We start from the raw sequence: 20421 nt of genomic DNA on the forward strand, positions 1-20421 counted from the left end.
AAAGACAGAAATCTTGCGACGCGTACAAGCAGCACCAAAGCAACGAGGGACAGGTCTCTACACGTAAAGGCTGGCGCCTGTCCGGATCTATTCCAGGCATACATGGAATTATACACGAGCATGAGTCCACAGCTCGAGCCTTTGGGTCAACTAGGCACATCCCCAGCAACTGTCCATACATCTGAACCTACTTCTCTCCAATGATACCCAAAAGCAGTTTCTCATAGTCTCCCTTCGTCTCCTCCTTGATATCGTTCGCCAGACTCTGTCCATACTTCTTCTTGTATGCGTCCTTGGCTGCTTGCAATCTAGGCTTATCCCAGTACAGTCTCACCAATCGATTGATCACCAAACTGTCCTGTCTCATAGTCTTGTTCAGAGGGGTATGAATGAGCTTCGCGTCAGCTCTCGGTCTATCAATGGCATTCAAGAGCATGCGCATCAATACGTCTTCCATGTCACCTCGGAATTCCTTCTCAATCACATCCTCGAGCTTGCGATGATACTTACGCTCATAGTCACTGACCATGGCTCGGATCTGAGCGTCGTTGCAGGAGGTGAAGATCTGTGCCACAGCAACTGCATTAGCACCAATCGTGCCTTCAGTTGCACGGTGAAGCTCGGTGATATGTCTGTCGATCTCCTGTGGAATGGTAGGAGCTGCATCCTCTGCACGCTCGGCCTTGAGTACCATGCTGTATAGTCGGAAGAGGTCATCGTTAACATCATCCTTGATTACGCTCAATAGATCATGTCCAGTAATCCTCTTGTAATGAGCCTGAATGATCTTTAGATCGGCATTGGACCGACATAGTACGACGTCCATCAATGCCTCCTCGTCTGTACCTGCTCGGACGAGTGCCTTCTTGAGTATGAGTACATCTTGATCAAGAGGTGTACGAAGAAGAGCTAGACAACCCTCCTCAAAGTCACCTTTCGTCTCGCTTTCGATGTCCTTAAGCAGATCTCGCATAAATCGAGAATTGTACTCCTTGATCAGCTGCTGCATCGTCCAGGGGTTGTTGATCTTGGTGATGACACCAACAAGCGCTTTCTCGTCACAGCCAAAGCCCTTCATGGCACGGCGAATTGCTTCGGTCTCGTTACTGAGATTTGCTGGTGGTGGCCTCTGGCTAGCTTCGTCATACCCAAGGGATGGTCTGGCAGCTGGTACTGGCGGATGCTGCGGAGCACCATATGGTTGTTGGTAGTGTCCAGGCTATAAGAACGTTAGTGGATGCCGAACTGGAATATGAGCTGGATCTTACTGGCGGAGCTCCCCAGCCTTGTGGTAGTCCTTGTGGTGGTGGCACTTGAGCTGGATAGAATGCTGCTCCTTGCGGCTGCTGGCCATACTGCCCGTGAGGTGGCTGAAACTGTCCTGGTCCTGGTTGCTGTGCATATTGTCCTGGTCCTGGTTGCGGAGCATATTGGCCCGGTGGTGGTCCGTAGCCTTGATACTGTTGAACAGGCGAATATTTTTGCCCTGGATGTGGGTAACCTTGCGGAGGGGGGTGTTGAGGATAACCTTGTGGAGGGTAGCCATATCCAGGCTGTTGATAGCCTTGAGGTGGGTAACCTTGTGGGGGCCATTGCTGGTTGTGTTGTTGGTTTGCCATGATGATATGCGGCTGTCTTGCGCTGTGTTGAGCTGGCTGTAAAGACTCTCTAACCACTATTCTTCAGTTAGGGGTAGGCTCTCAATCGTTCGACTTCCTTGGTTGTCTTATGATGACAACTAATTGATGGAATATAAAGACGAGCTGGGGAGTCAGCTTCGTCTAACCGTTTGTTCCGGCCCCCATCTCACTCGAACTGCTAGTACTCATTCGGCTGTGATGTACCAACATTGCCCCTCTCTGATTAGACTAGCAACACTGCCAAGGAACCATTCACGACTTTGGCCATCGCATCTTGCAGGTCACAATAAATCCACGGTTCCACTTTGTTTCGGTTCGCAGGACGCCTTATCATATTCTAGAGGCTGCTATAAAGCTACTGTACAACCCTCCTAGTGAATCTTGCCATATTGTCTACATGAGGAATTGATTAGCTTCATGTTACACCTTTGTTTGACGCTTCGCGAATACTTTATGTCTACGTCGCATCACCTGCCCACAAGGCGAATGCTGTGTAGCGAGTCCAGAATCTCGAGAGAACCTGCCCTCCTTGTCGCACGCCATTCGAGAACATGCAACAGTTTGGGCAAAGCCAGACAGAGTCGCTTGCGACTGAGAGCTGGAACTATGTGTTGCCTGTTATGCTTTGGGCAGGTAGTTGGTGCCGTGACTGTGGCTTGGTATGGTCATAGCGAGTTTATGTTTTCTTTACTACGTGAGCGTCCGAGGTTGTGGCTGCTTGAAGGCAGAAAGCAGGCACCTCAGCACCTTCAGAGCGAATCTCAATTGTTCATTCCAATCTATGTGTTTGTATGTAAGCAATCCGTTGAAAGAGAAGGAAAGGACGCCTTTGAAGCTTTCTCAGGTTTTGCTACCCTCGTTCAAGGAATCATTGCTCGGCCACCATAAACAATGAGTTTTCGTATCAGTCATCCTGACTGGCCAAACATGTAGCAGAGCTGGTCACTGCTCAGCTCTTCCCAACGCTGCATTTTTGTGCCTTTAACGACAGCAATCTTACCTCTTATGCTGACTCTTACAAGAGCTCTTTATCACTGTGCCATAGCTCGATGTGAATATCATCAGGATGTTGATGCCTTATTGAGCGCTCCCAGTCAAGGATCAACTTGGCGATGTCAAATTCCGATGAAATCAGCGTACGTGGTTGATTACTTCCTCTGATCTTCGCGTATCGATTCTTCAGTGGTACGTAATGCTTGTAGCCATCGTCTCTTAGGTTTAGCGCTTCGTCGATTTGTTCAAGTTGAGGATGCATTGGATCCCTGCTGTGGTTTAGTGAGCGCAGTGGTACACAGAATGCTCTCAACTCCGGTCGACCTCCTGCACAAAAGTACACCATGACGAGCTGCCAATTCGGCTCTCCATGCACAGGCTGCAGCTCAGCATGGCGATCTTGCATTGAACTCAAACAACTGTAGTCTGTGTGCTCCTCAAGTCTCTTCTTCACTGGAGTATGAGTCAAGTCGATCACGAGCTCATCTCGTGCACGTTTCCCAAGTGTCGTCGTGGTTGTAGACGGATCTGCCTCTGTCATATCCTCAACTGCTGCTTTCTCCTCATTTGGGTATTGACACTGTACGATGGAGGCCTTGTCGTCTTGAGTAGATATGGAATCAACAATGACATTGCTATTCAAGCGCTTCTTCCAGCCATCAACTTCGATCTTGCCTGAACTGCTAGCCAAAGCAAAAACCTCACGGCTAGGATGAAGTTTTCTCCACTTCGGTACTTCGTAGTTCAGAAGCAGTAGAACGCGCGTTACATGCTGCTTATAATCAACTGCCGCTCTCTGAGCGTTAGTGTTTTGCTTCTATTGAATATGTGCTTCTAGGGCTTTCATCTCTGCTGCATAGACAGTGAAGATACCTGTACGCTCCAGAGCTTCCTCTATTGTGCCATTACTTGTGACTTCATGTTCGTCGATGTATGAACTCATCGGCAGATGTCGTCGGCAGAAGGTCAGGAGGTCCTCTCTCATCTGCTTCATCGTCGCCTGATTACATTTTTCATCTTGCGTGCAAGCTGTCACCATTGTCGACCAATTTGGTGCGATATGAATGGTCTTTATTTTGTCCACCATGTTGACTTGCTCACACACAATGCCCGCGCTGTCCACGTGTAAGCGTTGAGCTTTGGGTATGCTGAGGGTAACAATGGGACCTGCTTTGTCAGGTATCTTCGATGGTTTGAAAATTGGAATCTTTGCTGCGACAGGCTAACTTATCTTTCGAGACTGAATGACTAGACAGTGAAGTGGCAGTCAGCTAAAGTGATGGTTTTCATACTACCGACACCTTCACCACAGCTGAGTGAAAACGTGAATGCTACTACCTGCTGGATAATGTGTTTTCCTGGCTTAATATAGCTCTCTTGCTGGTGCGAGCATTCTGCTTTGTCCACCGTCGCATCGTGCAAAACAGAGCAAAGCCAGAGGGATAACAGAGTTTCCTTAGGTGTGCTTGATAGTCCTGCTCAGAAGAAGGGTGCGAAGATCAACCACAACTTGGCCACGATTCTCTTGTCAAGAAGTGAGTGGCCAGAGAGCTTTTTCTCGGCCCGGGGACTCTGTCCTCCTTTGTGCCTGCTACTACTCCTATTTCCTCGGCCTGGCAAGAAGATTCAGACGATCCAATTCGAGTCTGCTCCCATTCACTTTCATCCGTACGTCTCTCGCCTGAATCTTCCACATCTCATCCAGATGTTTGTACTGATCTATCGTTACTTTGAAAGTGATCTGTCCTTTCACCAAATCCCTGTCTCCAAGCACACCTGCAATCTTTGTATCGAAGTGCTCGAGCATCTTCCTGGCAAGCTCAGGCGGAATGGTACTTGATTCAGCCATATCGTCCAGTGCATCGATGAAAGTGCTGCCAAGGGTAGATAGACTAAATACGTGGTCCGGATTTAAAGCTGGGGAGCATCTAAATTGCTCGAATCGGCTTCAGGCTGGTCTCCAGATGCTTCTGTACTTTCTTCGTCTTTAATCAGTGGGTCTGAATCAGTGTCCTCTTCTCTCTTGATGTATCGAGCCTCTTCAGCAGGCTCCGTCTTGATCATCTGCTTCTTTCGTGATGACATCGTGAGGTGCCTAATATTGGAAGGAAGATTGTAATGTGCCCAAATACCACCAGGGATCTTGCATCGGGAGTCTACGCGGGTATTAATGGAGATGAATTCGTGTATGCAGGGGATCTAGAATCAGGCTGAAGGCACAAGGAGCTGCTTTATGTCAGGGCTCTTGCAAACAAAGACCATGACTTATTCCCGGTACAATCTTGACATTTGCTTGCCAATGACTCTCGCACTTCAACCTGGGCAAACGACCAAACCACATTGTACAAGCTTCAAGTCCGTTGGGCATGTTTTAATTCAGCAATATTTGCTGGTACGGACTGTCAAATGGACCGTCTCAAACTGCTGGCACAGAATCTCGAAAATATGCCCGTCTTCTAGTCGCGTTCGCCTGTCGAACTAATGGTGTCAGCAATGTCCTCCATGGCTTTCGTTTTCATGTCATGTCGTGAGCCTGGATTTGGCAACTCGGGCTGTTGTTGAATGAGTAGGATACCATCTAGGTGCATTTTTATCGAATAATCCCTCACCCATACACGCCCATTCGGAAAGTCCATCTTGGGTTGAACACCAGTTTTTTTTGCTGTGGGCTCATGCCGTGGAGCTCAGTAAGTTCTTGCCCTCGGAATCCATTACTGCTTGAACGAAGAACAAACGCGCAGACGTCGAGTCGCATCGTGTAGGTAACTTCATCAGCGCCGGATCATGTGACCGAAACTAATTGTGCTTTCGTGCTCCACTGAAGTTCTTTGAACTCATTAAGCCTGTGTCGAGCAGCATATATCATGTACCTTCAACTAGCACAATATGTGAAAGTGTAGAAGCACATCCTATACATATCGTCTTATACTCAAATGCTTATCGAGGCCGCTGTGAACATAAAGAACAGTTTACCGTATCATTCGAACGTCATTCCTGAGACAACTATAGTGTAAAATCAAACAAGGATTAATTAGATACTGTCGTGAGGTTCACGAGTGCATGTGGAAATGCCTGAGGCGTTAGGTCATAGGCTCGTGAGGTATCTGGTATGATGCCTTAGTCATTACGGTGATGCCTGAATCAGGAGAAGTAGGCATTCAGTACATAGCTGCTACCTAGACACCACACACATAGCACATAGGTATGACACACATCACCGTCGACGTACAGCCTTACTGCGCAGCCTTGCCATCGTCCTCTTTATAGAGCACCCGTACTTACCACTACAATACTAAGCTAGAAGTAAAGGCCGTAGTAGGCCGCTTTAAGTAGTTATATAGCACTAAGTCGCTAGCCTATTTTATATCCTCTACTACCTAGAAAATTATTCTAACTTTTATCTTATCTATTACTTTTACTTTCCCCTTTTTATATTACTCGAATTCCCATATACTAGCTATACTATTTTTTATTTTTTTATTTTTATACTAATAGTTAAGAAGTTCTATAAGAATAACTAAAGTGCACTTGTTCAGCCCAGCTTCTTAGATCTTGAGATTGGAGCAATGGCTACCATCGTGGAGTCTGCATACGTTAGACAAGCAGGCACAGTTCAGCAAGATATGTCGTGGGTAGTAGCCGTGCGTGGCTGTACACGATTCGACATCAGAGTCCGACACAAAGAGATTAATGCGACACATTTTGGTGATCAGTACTTGTCTATACTTAAGGCGGTCAGAGACGAGAAAGACCTATTTATCAAGTCCGACAGGCCACTTGACTATCTCTGCAATTATTGCTTGCCGCTTATGGAAAGCCTCGCTCCACGGATGTCCTTTGGAGGTCTTACACTCGAAGACTTCGTACATGCGCCACTGTATACTCTTGAAGTTGTTAGGACGGATGTTCCGGGAGACACTCGAATTACGGGCGGAGATGAATGTTCTTATACACCAGCTCAGTACATATTGCCTTTAAAGACCGAAAACTTACCGTTAGGGTGCAGTACTTTACCTCGATTTGCTGCTCGTCAAATCAGGGTCGACGATCACGACCCTCGAAGAGGCGTTTATGGGAAGGTTCCTATACCAGAAGGAGGAAATATGTATTTCAAGCCACGAGAAGAAGCCCGTGAGAAGGAGTTCGATCGCGAGCTTAGCATTTTAAACGATATCAAGAAGAAGTGTTTGGCTAAAGGCGAGATCAAGTTACCAGATCTGCAGGGTATCGTGGTATCTGGAGACGTTGAGGAAACATGTATTGGCATGCTGATGAATGTAATCCCTACGTCATCATTTGGCATAGACCTAACAAGGCCCGAGTGCTGGGCACAAGGCGAGCTACACAAGAAGTGGGAGCAGCAGGTAATTGCCACAGTGGAAGTGCTACATACTCACGACATTATCTGGGGCGACGTCAATGCGGGGAACATTGTCATTGACGAGGCGTTGAATGCTTGGGTCATCGACTTTGGTGGGAGGAACAACCCCGAATTTGTGGACGACGACAAAGCAGAGACAATAGAGGGTGACTGGCAAGGCGTGGAAAGATTGTTTTATGTGTGGCTGCCGAATCGTAGAGCAGACATTCCGTGGTAAACCGTTACTTAGGTAACTGACAAAGGTATTTTAGTATTATCGTACCATTTCTACGGACGCTTTAAGGCGGGAGAGTTTAGATCATATGCCTTTGCGGGAGAGGGTTAAGAAAAGATTCTCTTCGAGAGAACTCGTTCTCCTTTGTCTCTTCTTGTAATCGCTGAAGTGAAATCTCAATCTCGATATCCTCATAAGAACTCAACTCAACTCATAGATCACTCAACTCGCCCTCCACGGGAAAGAACGACGGGAACTGTTCTAGTGCAGTGGCCACAAACGGTCCGACAATGTAAGGTCGTCCACTGCACAGTCTTTCCAAGCAACGAGTGGGGGACAGCCGACCGCTTCGAAAGTTAGGATGCAGCTCGCCGTATGATAACCAGTGTTCGAGGTTTTCTGCCTCTGATAACAGCTCCTGCGCCTCGTTGGCGACGGCTGTTGCGTGGGATTCCGTTGGTACGCCTGGATAGCGGCTGCGAAAGCTATGAAGGTACATCAATTCCAGAATCTGGTCTCTGCTCAGTGTGGGATGAAGGCTTGCGAAGGTTGCGCGGGCTTCAGGTCGGGACTCTGGCTCAGTCGTGACAGGGACTGAGATCCGTTCGGGAAGAGGTTCTGGTATACCAAAACTTGGGGCGAAATTGGCGATTTCCCGTCGTCTACGGTTGAGTCTGTCCATCACGATGCGGATACTCCTTCCTTCAGTCGTGGTTCTAAATTCCCAGGAGCTGACTTCCACGTCGTCGGCGATTGTGCTGAGCCAGTGGCTTATGGAAGTCCACAGGAGGTCTCGTTTTGTGGAAGGTTTTCTGTCGTATTGTTGTTTGCAAAAAGGACACAAGCCTTGGCCTGATGTGGTCGCATAATTGAACCAGGAGTCGAGGCAATCTTTGTGCCAGCTATGCCGACACTTCTTGTGAGTATAGCTGCTGTCATTCTCTTCCAATTCATCTTTGCAGATCATGCATTCTTTCTCATCTTGGCCACGATATGGTGAGCCATTAGTGCAGTAGAGATCCAGATAACGGGGGTGGCTTTCCCGTTTGCTGGTGTCGAGCTGAAGAAGAGGTTGTGTGTCGCCATTGGCGCTTGTGTTTTCGTTGTTGGAGTCCATATTGGAAGTCTCGTTTTCGTTGTGTGGAGTCATGTTGAGAGTCTCTTGAGTATTGGCAGATTGTTCTTGCTGCGTTTTCATATGTGTTCTGTTGTTTTGTGTACGAGCAGGATATTCTGATGCGGCGAACGCTTTTCTTATAAAGGCAAATACTCGTATGCGGCTCAGCGTTACACAATAGCCTGAGCTGCCTTTCAAAATCTCTGCATTGTAAAAGATAAAGGATACGTCTATCGAGATACAATGCAACAAAGACAGCTGCACTTTGTTTTGATGTAAAAACTCATTGTGCCAACCCTTTGATCTTCTCATTATGCGCGTGAAGATTGCTAACTTTCGTGATGGAGTAGTACCTGGGTATGCAGAGCAGCACCTCGGTGGCGTGAGTTTGAGCTAGATTTCCTGTCCCGAAGTCGAGAGCCAGAACTGGAGCTTCGAGACTGCGGTTGTATTACAGTGCTTAGTAAATGGCATAGCTGTGGGCAAGACAGCGACATGCTGACAACCAACCATTCCTTCCAACCTAGCTATGCTGCTCAAGCTCTTCATCAACAATACCGCGGTGCCACACGAAATCGTTTGTAAGTACGTGGTGAAACGACATGCTCGCGATTCTCTCCGAATTCTATGACAGATGAAGGCGATGGGTCGGATATTGCCTGTTGGCATGTTGGGCAGGGCAACTGGGTAGAGGTGTCAGGGAGCATCGAACTGATAGTACTCGAAGTGTTAGCATGAAGGCGGAGCTCGTAGGGGATTGTCCCGTGGTGCGGGACTATCTCGTATGCAAGCGTCATAGGAGAAACCTGCGTGGCCTAGATTGTCAGTACCATTGATCACAGCTGTCCAGAACTGTCCTGAGTAGTTTCCAGCTTTGTAAGCCTCTTTGGTAGTGTATAGGGCTGGGCCGGCAAAGAAGTGCAGTCCTGAAACCACCAGTCTTCCCAATAGTGCCAAGAGTCTTTGCCTCTTCGTGACTGCGCTAAATCTTGCCAGTGGTGTCTCCTCAAATAAAAACAACAGTTGCGGACCGGTTCAAGTATTTCTTCGACACAACGAAGAACATCTCGTTCACCTTCCTTGTTTGAGATTTAACTGTACTCGAAAGGCACATCACACAGAACCATTAAGAAACTGAAACACAGGTAATTCAAGCATCTTGAACACAAGCAGGTTTCTTACTCCTCACAGCGATCCGTCGACAAAAGTGTCAACCTCTGCAGCATACTCTGCACGATGAACGCACCACCCCACCAGGTAGGCTACCAGCTGGGTTGGGGTTGGCCCTGTGCAGGTTGCGGTCATATCTTTGCCAGACAAATCGATCTGAGAGATCACCAAGAGAGGAGGCAAGTGAAAGAACAATGTAAAGCCGCCAGGAATAGAACGCCCATCCAAGTCGATCATGAGGGTCAGCCCCTACGAGGATCCTGGACTCTAGTCGTATCATGGGATGGAGTGAATGCAGGAATAGCTTGTCGACCGACACAACCTACAAGTATGTTGCTTGCTTCACAAATCTCTCGTTAACCAGAAAGTATCCAAGTTGCTGACGAGAAAGACCCATCATTGCGACTAGCAGGGCCGGGAACGGAAAGACCACTACCGGTTCTCAATGATAGTGATTCTGACGAAGAGGAGGACATCGAGGTTGAGCCTTCACAGCAAAAAGAGGTCTGTATAGCTGGTATAAGCCTCGATGAGGTTGTTGACTGACGAATACCAGCTTCGAAAATCCAGATCGCCGCCGGCCGACCGAGAGGTGTTGGAACCTCCGCAGCAAGAAGAGGTTTGTGTAGATAGTTTGCGCCTCGATGAAGTTGTTGACTGACGAACATCAGCTTAGCGAATCCGGATCGCCACCTGCGGATTGGGAGATGGGATTTACCACAAGTCCATTGAATGCACTTCGACCCCTGTATCAACTAGATCCGATCGACGAGGATATATCCACCAACCACGGCGGTAGTGCGACCGGTTTCGGAAGAAGCTTTCTTGATGAGGCACGCCGGAACAGACTGCTAGGACAAGCGACGGTAAGGTCGCCCCTTTCGACGCTCATGCCATCATTTCTGATGCAATTTCCAGGGTACGACTGCTCCTGTCAACACCCAGCCCGTGCAGGCAGCCAATCCTTGGAATGTAACGCCTCTCGCAAAGGATCGGCGAGAACAGGTGGCTCGCGATAACCCAGCTGCCGGGCTTGGGCAGGAACCGGCCCTTGAGAGGGCAAGACATGAGGTAGACAATTCGGAAGAGCCAGCAGCTCCTGCAATCCCACCATTTCAGCTATCAGCAAATTTCGAGTTTTTCCAAAACGACACTATGTAACGATACGAGGACGAGGTGAAGGCTTGGGAGGAGAGACATCGTAAGTAGCCTCACCCTCGACCCTCAGTGCAAGTCGATGCCTCCATGTCAGAACAACGGCCTGCGTTCAGGAACCGATATATCCGAGCTCCATCAGGTCGTGACCTCTTGCAAATGTTAACCAACGCGCGGGACTCTCCGAATGTATAGCTCGTATACGAGTTGTATCAACCAATTTGCCAGGCAAGAACGTGGTCAGCCTTCCTCGTCGCTGCTGTGCACAACCGAGGGGTGTTCGTTATGGCCTTGGAGATATGGCTTTTGTGCTGTTAGGAATTTCGGATCGATACCTACACGCAACCTGTGCGAGTCGTGAAGGTTAGCTGCTCCTTTCCTGATCTTCCTAGCCTGGATATCCTCTGCCTGTCGTATCTGGAAAGCGAGATATGCTTGAATGTGGAAGGTTGTTTGAGTCAGGACCAGGTCAAGACTTGGGCTATCGATATCGTTCGTCGAGTCGATGAGAGGTAACATCGTCCGGAGGCCCGCATGCAGTTTATATGTACGCTCGATTGTCACCTTCTGCTCAAATTTGGCGCAGCCATCGCACGCGAAGGAATTGTGATTCTCAAACACATTGAAAGGTATCCGAAAGGTGTACACTAGGATTCGAAGACTTGCAGAACAGCAGCGGGACGTGAAATGTTCAATGGGTGAACCAAGCTTCGAGCTTCGGGCTTCTGAAGCGGCGCCTTGGCAAGCCATGGTCCGATTTTTAGGTCTTCCTTCTCCATCCTGGAGCTTCCTCACAACCTAAAGACATTCCTGTTTGCCCGAGCACTTCGCAGCACTGACTACACCAGCTGCTTTCCTGTCCTGCTTTATTTGATTCATGTCAGCGGTCTTATCTATGCGACAGCAACGACGCACACGCTTTGTCCCACGGTGATGCCTGATGTCTTTTGTCTTCCTACGCAATGTGACTGACCCTTTAGCCCTAATCGATCACGCAAACCCATTGACAAGCTCGTTCAGCAATCGTCCCAACCACTTCCCATATTTACAGCAGTCATCTCAGTGATCGCAGGAAACGAGCACGCTATACATTTATCCAACGCAAGCTCACCAGCAAGGCAGTCTAGCACATACCCCTGACTCTACATCGTGAACCACAGAATCACGGCGAAGCACGCGGACCTGCACAGATATCTACCCGATCGATTCTTGCACCTATCTTTTTCGAAAAAAACTACCACAGAAGTCACTGCGCAAGCACGCCCATGTCGAAATAAATCATCAATCAATTCTCTTGAGACGCATACACGGGTGTTAGCATTCAATAGAACAATGAACACCAGACAACGAAGCAGAGGATAACAACACGGAAATGGGTGTAAACCTTGGTGAGATGTCTCAACGTGGCCAGCCTCCTCGACCTTGCCAAATCTGAATGGGGCTACAGTGTCCTATACTACCATGATCCACATGACTGAATTAGAGAGTTTCATGCTTCGAATAGAAGCTCAAGTCTCCGATTGTGCCTAAGAACCGAGCTGTATATTCTTCTAACCACTTACAAGACTCGTGCATGCACTGATGAAGCTCAAATCATGTGCAAAAGGCTTATAGGTGGCGCCTGGTCAAGTCTAACATCTTATCGATGGGAATGGCAGAAAAACAACATACATTCGTTTAAGGAAGGACTTCAAGAACAAGTATTTGAGTTGACTTGCAGCAGTACTTGGCCAAGCAAATAGACTCATCGACAACGACGACAAGCCACTGGTAACATGGCTAGCGAGCCTACAGTAAGGGACATTGGTATGTGACTTATTCCTGCCAAGCACGAGTCATCCATCTCGATCTTCTCCATCATCGTCTACCAAAACAGATTGTGCAGAAGGATTATCAGCGTGAGCATATCACTTCAGATGCAGAAGCAATAGCAACCAGGAGCAAACCATGACGTTCAGTACGTGTTTATTTGCAGGACACCAAGCGATTGAGAGAACAGGTCGAATGTCTCTACGGCGCAACGCACAGAAACACCAGGCCTGCGGCACTCATCACGATCGTCGGGCCACATCACTACCTCCCTAGGCTGCCTTGAATACACAAAGAGGCACCTTAACCTAAGGCACCCGAGTCGCCTGGAAATTTGAAATCACGTGGCGTAGCAAACTGTTGAATTCTGAAGTGATACTGCGAGTATTGTTGTTCCTCCTGAACCGAGCAGAAACTTCTCACAACAGTAACCACAATCCGATCAAGATCAAATACTCCATCTTCAAAGTAACGTCTATGCCTCCTCACATCTGATTACTTACTAACGAGGCTGTCAGAACAAAACCAATCAAATAACGGTAATGGCAACCATCAACTCCCTCCCAAACAAAATTTTAGCTCAAATTGTGGGCTACCTGGACGAGGTGGACGAGAACGTCCAATTGTCCCAGTACATCCACGATTGGACCATCGTGGAAGACCCATACAACCTCAGCATTGGGGAGTACGATTTGTCGGTGCTTGCGGCAATGCAAGTCAACCAGCTATGGAGGGAAGTCGTCCTCAACATGGTGTCGAGCAAGGTGGAGGGAGTCTTGGAGGGCAGGATGCGAAAGGTCGATAGCTCTCAAGGCTATTGAGTGCTTCAAAGCGGCCATCAGAAGAGGTTAGGGCCAAAGGCCAGCATTCTACACTGATGTCCTCTCTGTACAGAATGTGAAATTGCGCAACTATATATGCACATTCACCCAAGTTCTTACACCTCCTCTTCTAATGCTTTTCCTTGTGATATACAGTAACAGTCTTGGCCTCGTTAATATATAAGCTCCCGCAAATATCGTGCTACTGATTGGTGTTGAAAGCGTCGAATTAGGTTGTTTCTTCCCATGAACATGATTGGCCAACATCTCGAACAACAGCTTCGACTACAACCCGCTTCAGCCTGAATATACTACGCTTCATGACTGTTGCTTACTAGAACGCCTCACTATAGATCAGCGCTGACACAAGCAAGTGATTGCATTCATGTCCGGGCATGGACTCCTTCCTACTCAAGCACAATGTTATCGTAGGCAATTGAACTAGCAGCCCTGACCTCGTCCGTTCTGTCCACATCATGACACAAATAACATATGGCCATGTGTTCCACGACATCGCAATCTCGGGTCATGCCAGAGCTATCTTCGGCGACGTTCACGTCAGTTGTCCTGACTTTCTCGAGCACCTTACTCCCATCCAGAAACGGAAGGGTATGTCAGCATATTCTCCTGTACGCAACATTCTGATTCTAATTGGCGTTGTTAGCCTTGCTCAATGCACTGTTCTACGAAGATATGCACCGTCGATCTGCGCACATCGAAAATGCCAGGCCCAAAACATGCGATTGGATCTGGTCAACCGCATTCGCAGATTGGCTTGCCGAACCACATCCCAATACCTTGTTCTGGATCTCAGGTAAGCCAGGGTCTGGAAAATCTACGTTGATGAAGCACCTCTCTACCAGTAAAGAAACTCGGTCTAAATTACCAGGGACGTCAACCGGAGGGAAAGGATGGTCGATCTCACACTTCTTCTTCGATTTCAGAGCGGCTAAAGGAACGCCAAATACTGAGCAAGGTCTGCTGAGATCGCTCCTCTACCAAATCACTAGCGAGTTACCGCTCGAGCGCGATGTTCTGGCAAAATATGAGCTGACTTTGGAGCAGATATTGTCCTCGCAACAAGCCGACAAAATGATCGACATGCTTGCGGAAGTGATCAGATCCGAGAAATTAAATGTGCTCTTCTTCGTCGACGGACTTGACGAGTACGAACACGACATACGAGAGCTTATTCGATTGCTAGAAGAAGTGCGTTCGCGGACGAAATTGAGGCTCTGTCTCGCCAGTCGGCCGGAACCTGCGATACAGGCTATGTTGAATGCGGTCCCTCAGATCAAGGTACAGAATTTCAATGCATCTGGAATCGAGGTCTATGTTAGAACCACAATCAAGGACCTGAGGACAAATGTGAACTATGACCAAACAATACCGATTGAGCCATCCATTACCTATATCCTGGACAAAGCTGAAGGCGTTTTCCTGTGGGTTCATTTTGCTGTGAACACCTTTCTCGAGTGCCTCGTGATAGGTTGTGTCGAAAGTGAGATCAGAGGTGCTCTCGAGCTTTTACCAACACAGCTCGACAAGATGTATGACCGTCTTTTCGAACAAGTGCCGTCAGTGTGCAGGAACGAAGCCTCCATGGTGTTACTTCTGGTTGAGAGTGCCTCGCATGTGGTTGATCTAGTCATGTTGCACAGGTTGTGGCTCTTTCTATACACTACTCTCGGGCTTGGTCCTACAGACTATGAGAAGCTTTCCCTAACCCAATTTCAGCTTCGTTTGAGAGGATTTCTTGGTGGTCTGCTTGACTTCGAGATATGTATTGACGATTTTCAGAACGACTTTAGCAAGAGTGTGACTGATATGCACAATCAAACAGTCCGAGTCCGCCTGCTTCACGAAACACTTCGGGCATATATGAGAGACCGATCGCAACTACAAGAGTGGAGACACCCAAAACTGTCGTCACTCTATCACGACAACGCCTGGTTACGAGTTTACACGGAGGTCCTCGACTGTGCGCATTCTTCCCTGCAGCGTCCAGCATGGGACATTGTCTGCGATGTCGAACAGCAATACAAGCTCGAACGAATCTCGAAGCCGCAGCCGTGGCGGGCAGCTCGTGCAAAGTTCTTGTCTTATACAAGTGAGGTCAAGTCTTCTTCCGAAGAGGACTATCACAACAAAGTCACGAATCTCATGCTTCCGTACGCTGTACTCAATCTCATGACAGTTGCGACTGCTACTGCCGTGACCGAGGGCCCCTTGTTTGAAAGCTATTCGAGAGCATTGCAAAACCCTATCGTGTTATTGTTTGATACATTGCAAGGTTCGAGGGTGCAGATTGGTCTCTCCATGAAATACAGGGCTGAACCTTCAATTTGTGACTTGGCGCTTGCTGCAGCTAGAGCATGGACCTTATACTTCAAAGCACATCGAGAAAGATTACGACCACTTTCTCGCGTTCAGATCAGATATCTAATCGTTTGCGCGTGTGGTGGCAGCACAACTTTTGACTCGAGTCAACCCGCCAAAGTGTATTCAGGGATTTTTAGAGATGACACTATAACAATACTTGATATGCTGTTCGAAGCTGACTCTAGTATCGATAACACCCATGTGGCGTTCCTAATGCAAAGCCAGTTTTCCGAAAGAGTTGCCCCTTTACTAACAACACTGGAAAAACTCTACAAGCAGTCGAGTGAAAGTTCGCCGAAGACTTCGATAGAGCTACGGCAATCCGACTGGAGCAAGTTCACACATTCTTTGTCCCATGCTCACGGAGTCGACCTCATCGAGTTCTGGTTGCGTCAAGATCAACCTATCAAGGTCTTTGATTTGTGGCTCGCATTCTTCAGATCCGTTGGTTTCAATCTGCATGAATGGCAGGACAAGGCTGGGAACAACGCGATACTTCATGTTTTGGAGACGTTTAGATTCGATAATGCGAATCTTTGGGTGACAGCCGACATCGATATCAATGTTTTCACCATCCAAAAAGCATTGTCGTTAGAGGAGTTTGGACTCAGATTACCTATCTGGACTCCAGCTGGAAGATCAATGTTTGACAAACTGCGCGAGACATGTAATACCTTTGTCAAGGGCATCTCACAATATACATATGCCGACTGGCATGGTAAGAAGGTATACCCAAATGCAGTTTCGGCTCTCGCGAAAGATCTGAAGCAATTTCTTCGTGTCGCCAAAAGTCGAAAAAGGGAACTTCCAATGGTCACCAACGACGCTCCATCTGTCAAGGTAGAGCGTCCGTTGGTCGAAGTAGAACCTCGGACAGGAGGTACAGCTGGTCAGTCGAGTGAAGTAGACCGTGGCGACCAGGAACCAGGCAAAGCAATTGCTAGGGCCACGAGCCTCTCGGACATACTCCTTCTCAAAGCAGATAACCTCGCTTCGCCAGCAAGCCAGACTACTGGGAAACCCTCGTCTTCCTCAATAGATGACCTGATTCAAGATAGCGACGAAGACAATGCAGAAGGCGTGCCAGAAGTGCCGCAAAACGAGGACGAAAGCTCGGGATCCCTATCACAGGACTTCAACGATGGTTTGTTGAAAGTTCAGCAAGGGCATACGTCTGGAGGTACACCTCTGAGGGACGAACGAAGCCACTCGCGATCTCCCAGTGCGCCCCAGCAATTACCTGAGCTTCAAGTCACTTCCGCCGAAAGTCCTCGAGAGCACGAAGGCTTGCAGGGAAATGCTAGTCCTGATCAGTTCTCCCGACCACTGAGACCACGTAAGTCAAACCTATGGGCAGCCCTAAGGCGGTTGCGACCTAAGAGTATCGGATGACGAATACTATGAGAATTAAGAAAGTGACTTGTGCTTTTCGCGTTTTGGTTCGCTGGGCGATCGAGAGGTCCCTACCTGGAGTCGCCTCAAACCATCTATCAGTAGCTACCACGGCACCTCAGCGCCGTCGTATTGGTTAGGACCTTCGGCATTCTCCCAGCCATCAACCTTGATATTGAGGAATTTGCCATTCTGCTCCACAGTCGACTTCAAGATGATATCCACAACAGCAGCGACACCAACTTCCACATCCAAATCAGCTTGAGCGCTACCCATGTCTGTCTTCAGCCACTGGAATATGATCAGCTTTGCAAGATAGATATGATGTCATGCTATCACTTACCCCTGGAGTGACTGATATGGTCGTAAAGCCTTCCTGGCCAAGACCAATTGCGTATTGCGCAGTCAGCATGTTCATGGCCGCCTTGCTGATCTTATAGGAATAATTTGACGCCCAGCTATACTTGTGTACCTGCGTCATCGAGCCGAGAGTAGTCGAACTGCACCAGAGCGTCAGCCAGAGCACCTTCACTGGTATCACGCCCAAGGCCTGGAGGCCAAGCTATCAAGCATACTCACATGTTGACGATCTTCTTTGCGATCCCTCGTTTCAGCAAATCAACGCAACCTGCAGTAAGGACCTGAGCGGTAACAACGTTGGTCCGAAAGATCTCTGCCAGATCCTCCCCTGGCATATCCCAGACTTTACCGTTAGTGAACGTCATTGCACCCGCATTGTTCACAACAACATCTAGCCCTTTTCCCGCAAGGTGCTTCTCAACTTCCGAAACTCCAGCCGCAACATCTTGTGCAGAAGTCAGGTCCTGTATAACAACATTTGTGATTCGAGAAGAGTCAGATTGAGATGAGATAAGCTTGTTGAGCTGGTCAGATGGGCCTCGTGTTATGGCGAAGACTGAAGAGACTTGTGAGGACGGGAGGAGAGAGAGCTGACGGACTAGCTCGAGGCCTAAGCCGCGTGAGGCACCCGAGATGAGATAAGAAGACATGGCAATGTGAAGATAGTTTGTATAGTACTTGTTCAGAACTGAAGGTTGTAAAGACGTGAACACGATATGCCTGAGATATGATCGACTTAAATCATTGTTCTTGTGAAGCTCGAGCTCGAGCTCATTATATATGCCATGGCGGCCTTGCCTAGAATCCTAGCGAGCCAAGATGTTACAAATCGTGGTGTAGCTATCGTTCTATTGCATATCTTGGCACTCTTTCCTACGAGCTTATGCAGTCTTTCGGACAAAGTTGGACAAGGTATACCTGCCGGCCGATGAGTCAGTTTCATGCTCGCGGACAGGATGTTACACATCGGCTTGATTCGAGCGTATCTCCAAGCAAAAGAATTTTAACTAGTACAATCCCGTGAAATAGCTGGTGTTACACGATGATCGTCGTATCGAGACGGTCTACGCTCTTTGAGGAATTCGATCTACAATCTTGTCGGGCGGCTCGTTCCGACCATTTACAGTGATTCGCGGATTTAACGTTGATCTTGAACGTCTTTCTAAACGTTACGAGATTCCACGAAGTCGTCCTATATCCGTCTATGATAGGGAACTGTTGTAGATGATTCGCAAAGACCATTAGAACGACCTCGTTATGGCTTGGTGACTGTATTCATTTTTCGTTGGTCATCAAGCTACATGGAACGATGGAAGGTGAGCCGAAGCTCTATCTCAGGAGCTCTCAAGCTTTGTCGCCTATCACTCTCGTAACTCTACACGACGGCTACCATCACTTTCGCAGATGCGCGGAATATGTCTTACAAGCATGCATCTCACATGAGACTCAGCGACATGGCTATACCTTTTGCCATGAATTATGCTTCTGATAAGGCTGAGCCCGGACGTTGGCATGCTTAGAGCTTCGCAATGAAGCTATTCGGATATGCTGCAAACAGCACTCCATGACTGTGTAGATCCAAACGGTAGGCTGAGTAAACGATGCTGACTATAACTGTTACGATGAGACTTTGCTGAAGCGAGTGTTTGACGAGTGAAAGTCACAACTGAATTTCACTACAGTATCGACCAGGTCAATACGACCACGCACTTTTAGCAAAAAATCTTCCTCGATGGTAGATTGAATTTTCTTCTCTTCGTCTTGACAGACAATTTACGATGTGTGATGATGCTCAACACTCGGATTCAGGTGGTCTTATTTCGGTCGGTACAGCTGAGGCTCGAGCACTGTCTAACCACAAAGCCGTACTCGTTGACAATCCAAAAACGCCTAGATCAACATGTTCCAAGCCTTGGGGCTCACAGGATCTGACAGGAATAGAGTCGATTTCGCAGGAATCACCTACTCGAAAGCTTCCAGAAATACCTCTACCAGATGTGTCTACGATGCGACCTCCACCAGGCTTCTCTACGCGTACTCCTCTTTCTCCTACTTCGCCAGACACAATGAATGACCTGCGCAGACGACCGGAATCAAGCGCGAAGAGACTATCCATTATCGACCCATCGACTGTACGATTGAGCTTCACAGGCAGTATCTCTGACATATCGACTCCGATAACAGTACCACTTGAAGAAGGCCTCCAGAAACTCTATCAAGTCTACGAAAAGTAAGAGCAACACCACCCACATCCACGCACACCAGACTAACCCCCAACAGCAACGTCGAAAACCCTATCCCCCTCCCAAAATCCGTCCAGATCACGAACATCCCCCTCTCCACAATCGCCGACTCCCTAGCCCGCCGCTTCCAAGAACAACACGCTGCCCTCCTCGACTGCGCCTCTCAACTCCAATACATCAACCAGCAACTCCAGCTCTCAAAACAAGACCTCAATAACATGGAATGTCTCTACTCCGTCGCAGTGCAAGAAGCCAACCGTCGAGCACTAAGTTCAGATGCATTACACCTCCGTCTCGAATGGCAGAAAGAGGAGATTACTCGCATTGATGCGGAGAAAGAGGATGCGCTGAAGAAAGTTGAGCAGCAGAAGGGGGAGAATACGCGGTTACAGGGTGAAGTTGAGACACTTAATGATTTTGTCGAGGAGAACGAGATGCTGAGGCAGAAGAATGAGGAGCTTGAGCGGAGGCAGAGGTATCTTGAAGGGGAGGTGGAGGAGATGCGGGCGCGGCTTGAGCGGTCGGATCATGTGCTGCGGTCTGTGCCGTCACCTGTGCAAAAGATGTGTGCTAGATTGTTGGTGCCGAGGGAGGGGCAGTATGGAGAGTATAAGAGGCGCAAGGACAAGGGTAGGGACAGGAAGCGCTCGGGCTATCTGATTGATGATGCGCCTTTACCGCCATTGCAGTTTTACTAGGATGGAGTATGCGAGGGTACTGCTGCATATACCAGCAACTTCTAGC

At 48.3% G+C, this 20421-nt stretch overlaps 7 protein-coding genes across 7 annotated transcripts; 3 read left to right on the forward strand and 4 right to left on the reverse strand.

The window, feature by feature from the left end:
* Positions 1-187: 187 nt before the first annotated feature.
* Positions 188-1619, reverse strand: LTR64_008074 (uncharacterized protein; the record flags this gene model as incomplete). Its single annotated transcript, XM_064902389.1, has 2 exons — positions 188-1219; positions 1269-1619. The coding sequence occupies 2 exons, from the start codon at positions 1617-1619 to the stop codon at positions 188-190; spliced, it is 1383 nt and encodes a 460-aa protein (XP_064751363.1).
* Positions 1620-2655: 1036 nt separating this feature from the next.
* On the reverse strand, positions 2656-3720 carry LTR64_008075 (uncharacterized protein; the record flags this gene model as incomplete). Its single annotated transcript, XM_064902390.1, has 2 exons — positions 2656-3425; positions 3507-3720. The coding sequence occupies 2 exons, from the start codon at positions 3718-3720 to the stop codon at positions 2656-2658; spliced, it is 984 nt and encodes a 327-aa protein (XP_064751364.1).
* Positions 3721-6199: 2479 nt separating this feature from the next.
* LTR64_008076 (uncharacterized protein) lies at positions 6200-7231 on the forward strand (the record flags this gene model as incomplete). The annotated part of the gene is made up of 2 exons (XM_064902391.1): positions 6200-6345; positions 6532-7231. The coding sequence occupies 2 exons, from the start codon at positions 6200-6202 to the stop codon at positions 7229-7231; spliced, it is 846 nt and encodes a 281-aa protein (XP_064751365.1).
* Positions 7232-7439: 208 nt separating this feature from the next.
* Positions 7440-8378, reverse strand: LTR64_008077 (uncharacterized protein; the record flags this gene model as incomplete). The annotated part of the gene is made up of 1 exon (XM_064902392.1): positions 7440-8378. The coding sequence occupies one exon, from the start codon at positions 8376-8378 to the stop codon at positions 7440-7442; it is 939 nt and encodes a 312-aa protein (XP_064751366.1).
* A 5398-nt stretch (positions 8379-13776) lies between these two features.
* LTR64_008078 (uncharacterized protein) lies at positions 13777-17074 on the forward strand (the record flags this gene model as incomplete). Its single annotated transcript, XM_064902393.1, has 2 exons — positions 13777-13909; positions 13965-17074. 2 exons carry the CDS (start codon positions 13777-13779, stop codon positions 17072-17074), a joined length of 3243 nt encoding a protein of 1080 aa, XP_064751367.1.
* Positions 17075-17179: 105 nt separating this feature from the next.
* LTR64_008079 (uncharacterized protein) lies at positions 17180-18084 on the reverse strand (the record flags this gene model as incomplete). The annotated part of the gene is made up of 3 exons (XM_064902394.1): positions 17180-17365; positions 17418-17574; positions 17654-18084. 3 exons carry the CDS (start codon positions 18082-18084, stop codon positions 17180-17182), a joined length of 774 nt encoding a protein of 257 aa, XP_064751368.1.
* Positions 18085-19500: 1416 nt separating this feature from the next.
* Positions 19501-20375, forward strand: LTR64_008080 (uncharacterized protein; the record flags this gene model as incomplete). Its single annotated transcript, XM_064902395.1, has 2 exons — positions 19501-19664; positions 19715-20375. The coding sequence occupies 2 exons, from the start codon at positions 19501-19503 to the stop codon at positions 20373-20375; spliced, it is 825 nt and encodes a 274-aa protein (XP_064751369.1).
* Positions 20376-20421: the final 46 nt, after the last annotated feature.

Source organism: Lithohypha guttulata (assembly GCF_036872675.1).
Source record: "Lithohypha guttulata strain CCFEE 5908 chromosome Unknown scaffold_7, whole genome shotgun sequence".
Lineage (NCBI taxonomy): Eukaryota > Fungi > Ascomycota > Eurotiomycetes > Chaetothyriales > Trichomeriaceae > Lithohypha > Lithohypha guttulata.